This window comes from Lipotes vexillifer, unplaced genomic scaffold, assembly GCF_000442215.2.
Source record: "Lipotes vexillifer unplaced genomic scaffold, Lipotes_vexillifer_v1.1 scaffold275, whole genome shotgun sequence".
NCBI classification, from domain to species: domain Eukaryota; kingdom Metazoa; phylum Chordata; class Mammalia; order Artiodactyla; family Lipotidae; genus Lipotes; species Lipotes vexillifer.
Window position 1 is genome coordinate 678,792 of NW_006775816.1, and position 4,237 is coordinate 683,028.

At 38.1% G+C, this 4,237-nt stretch overlaps 1 protein-coding gene across 1 annotated transcript in view; it reads left to right on the forward strand.

The window, feature by feature from the left end:
- DIAPH3 (diaphanous related formin 3) overlaps positions 1 to 4,163 on the forward strand; it is a gene marked incomplete at its 3' end in the record, with an annotated part of 415,912 nt that extends 411,749 nt beyond the window's left edge. The window contains 1 exon segment of the mRNA XM_007450220.1: positions 4,068 to 4,163. Within this exon segment, the coding sequence (XP_007450282.1) occupies positions 4,068 to 4,163 (96 nt within the window).
- Positions 4,164 to 4,237: the final 74 nt, after the last annotated feature.

A 4,237-nucleotide genomic window follows, 5' to 3' on the forward strand; every position in this document is an offset into this window, starting at 1 on the left:
TTCCCTACATTTTTTATCTCTTAGCAATTTACCACTGCTTTCATTTGTATGATCTCATTTGATCCTCTCATCAACCCTAGATAGGTATTATCTCTATTACACATGTCAGGAACATGTAGGAACATGTAGCCAGTTGACAGCTCAGACTAGAATGCAGATCTTCTTTCTCTGATACACTATTCTTTCCATTGCGGGAGTGGGGAATGAAGGCCAAGCAAAGCCATTAGCTCTGGGGGACAAGACCAAGGATAGAAGTTCCAGGTAGAGACTGATGGATGGGAGAGAAAATGTTTGTGGAGAATCACAGGCAGTTGCCTTTAGCTGAAGAACAGATTGTGATGTTGGAAACCAGAGATAAGATTTAGAAAGCAGTTGGAGTCAGTGTCAGGGCCAAGGGAAAGGGTTGGGACTTTATATTGTGGGAAGTGAGTGATATTGAAAATTTGTGACCAGGGGATCATAATTCCGCTTTAGTGCTCTATGGGATGAATTAGAATTAGGGAGAAGCGAGAAGCAACATCATTTTAGGCAACTCATGCGATGTTTCAGGTGAAAAATAATTCCGTTCTGGACCACCAACATTAAGTTTAGTCAGAAAAGGAAACAATGGATCACTTATTGGGATACTGGCATGTACATGAGCAAGGTTTGGCAACTGAATGGTTGTGTGAGCCCAGGGAAAGGAGGGAACAAAGCTGTGCTGTTTACAGTGGTGGTGGGAATGTGCTCCCGCTGGTTCCCTCCCCATCGTGACCTTTATTCTTCTACGTGGTGATTCCTTCCAAGCTGACCACGCTAGTGCTTCATTTGTTAATATAGTCAGCATACGTTAATGAACACTTCCTTTGCTAGGTGTTAAAGATAAATGGAAACCACGATCCCTGCCCTTGACAAACTCTCTGTGGTAGAAACCATCAAGTAAACAATACTGTAAAGGATTTATTGCTATATGTACCACAAGTCATTAGGACACAGAGGGGCACCCAGTTCAGCACACACAGCTCAGGAAAGGATTCTCAGTTATCTGTCTTGAAGGAGAAGGAGTTAGATTGGTGAAGGAAGTGGGAAGGATGTTCTGTGTAGACAAAACAGCATGATCAAAGGCGTGAAATTGAGAACGTGGAACTGTGATGTAAGTTGTTTAGTGAGCCTGAACATGTCAGCATCTATCTCCTAAGAAGAGTGACATTATCCTCCCTGATCATAATATAATTATCAAACTCAGATAACTAACATTGGTACAATATAATTATTTAATACCCAGCAAATTTAAAATTTGCCTAATTATCCCAATAATGTCATCTGTGACTTTTTTACAATCCGAGAGCTAATGGGAGATTGTGTGTTGCATTTAGTTGCGATGTCTATTTAATCTCCTCTAAGCTAGAATGCTGCTTCCCTAAGCTTTTCTCCTCTCTTTCTCTTGCTTGGTCTTTCATGATATTGATGATTTTTAAGAACCCAGACCAATTGTTTCACAGAATGTCGCTCACTTTGGATTTGTAAGGTTATTTCCTTACGTTTAGATGCAGGTTAAATTTTTTTGTTGTTTTTGACCTTTTTTTGGTTTGTTTTTGTTAAAGATGGCTTTAAGCTTTTGTTTATTTATTTATTTATTTTGGCCATGCCGCACGGCTTGTGGGATCTTAATTTCCCAGCCAGGGATCAAACGTGTGCCCCCAGCAATGGAAGTGCGTAGTCCTAACCATTGGACCTCCAGGGAATTCCCAGGTTAAATATTTTTACACGGTTTATATTGTGTCCATCTCAGTGCATCACTTCAGGAGATAGTTACTGTCAGTGTGCCCCATTACTGGTGATGTCAAATTTGATTAGTTGGGTAAGGTGATATCTTTGAGATTTCTCCATACCATGTTCCTCCATAACCTTACATATAATGGGTTTTGTAACCATTGATGATTTCTGCCTAATTAATTCTTACTCTGTGAGTTGTGATATGGTGAATTTTCTGTTTCCATTATCTATCTCTTATATTAATGGAACTCGGTCCTCTTTATATCTTTGACATCTATTGGTTGACATTCTTATTTAAAGCAGAGCTTTTTCTTCCCCGATATTTAATAAATTTTTAAATTTTCAGTATCAGTATGGATGCATGATTCTTTTTTCCAGTGTGTAATAATCCATTACCATCATTACCCATTCAATGCTCAAATTGTCCTGAATTTGGCCAAGACTATCCTTCAGTCTGACTCCTCTGCCCTTTTGATATATCCCTATCTGTCTTTGAGCGCTTTCTTATTTTCTGGCACAATAATATTTTCTCAACTCATTTCATACTTTCTTGATCTCAGTCCTAGAATCAGCCATTTTTCTAAGTATTCCGGTTCCTATTAGTGAGTAATAATATGTAGAAACCAAGATCTGAGGGCCAGCTGTGCTCATTGCTACTGTAGTGTCATTACTTCTAGGCTCTTTTGGGCCACGAAGCTAGAAAAAGCATTTTTCTTAAAGCTTGATCTTCCATGATACCTTTAGATCCAATCCAGCACTTCATGGTTCTTCCTCTCCTTCTCCCACTCCATATTTGTATCTCGCATCCCACAGCAAGCATCCCTGTTGCCAACAGCATCAGCATGTTTACCCATCTGCTCAGGCTTATAATACACATGTAATACTTTCACAATCACGTCATCAGTACCACTAACAACAGCAAACTTACTAAAGAAAGTTCAGTGTTTCCTTTTACTAATGAAATATATTCACAACCTTAAATATTTAGCTTTACCTGGAGTTCTTTTTAGAAAAAATATAGTTGAGTTTGAGTGCAAATTTTCAAAGATAGTTACTAATTAAAGTATCTGAAATATTTGACGTATTTTAATTAAAATAGCCATCAAGTCACTTTAGAATTAAATTTACATGAGAGTTAACAACCTCCAAATACTCTGTTTCTCACCCACCTGTTTTTGGATTACACCTAGGAGGTATACTTCTCTAAAAATGAAACAGAACCAGATTGAAAAGGGCTGACACATGTTTATATTCACATATCTGTTTATAAACTGTAAATGAATGTGTTATTTGTACTCTACTGCATTCGTTTGTCATCTGTTCCCTATAAAGGGATTGTGTTTCAAAAAAAGAAATAAAAAATCCAGAGGAGAATAGTTTTCTAATACTTTACACCTGACTGTATACCAGACATACAATTTCATAGAGAATGCCTGAAAATAACTTCTCTCTAAGGGACAAAAAATATCTTTGGCATTTTCATGAATTTAGGTTGATCCAATAGTTTCCTTGAAGCTTTTTTTTTTTTTAACCACTTCCTTTAGATAACATTTATCATTGACAACTGTAAATAGCTGTAGATTATTACAAGATAACCAGATAGAAATGGCTCTATAACCACATCTTCATCAATTATATGCAGAATATCAATTTAAACTAATCATAATGTGATATAATCATTTAGATTTTTGAGAGCCTCTTTTGGTTTATTTTTCATTATAGAAGACAAACTTTTCATACATTCTCCAAAAGTTTGCAGTGATTGTTCTGTGTCACCTAAAGTCTGGGGACAATTATCCTGATATGAAGAATCACTTGTTGGGAGCACGTTCACAGAAATTAGCCTGCAAATATAATTTTGTATGATAAGTTTAGACAGTAGAATCTCAATAACGACAACAGAAATACTCTCCCACACCTGGTCGATTTTAGAAAAGGAGCCGATGCCTTGAAAATAACCCATTTCTACAAGGGAAATGTGATTTATGATAACCTGAGACACAGATATGACTAGAACCACCTTCCATTTAAAGTTATTTTGCCACCAGACTATAAAAGCAGTGCTCTGAAGTGAATCAGTAGAACTCGGTTCTCTTTAGTGGACAGTAACATGGGCACTAATGAGACAGATTTCATTAAAAGATATTTGATTTATGAGAGAGTTAAGTCATATCATATTTTGAAATTGCTGGCTTAGTCCTGGCACCTGATCTTTTTTCCCCCTACCATACCATCACCAGTTTCTGCGCATGCTTTGACATTGCTATGGTAACCCCGAGGGCTGATGGAATTCCCTGCATCTCTTTTCACAGAGGGTGATGAGACAGGAGTGATGGATAGTCTGCTGGAGGCCTTGCAGTCGGGGGCTGCCTTCCGCGACCGAAGGAAAAGGACACCGAAGCCGAAAGGTGAACATTACACTTGTTTCCTATTCCTTTCTAGGGGACTATCACAAAGAACAACCCCCCCGCCCCGCCCCGGC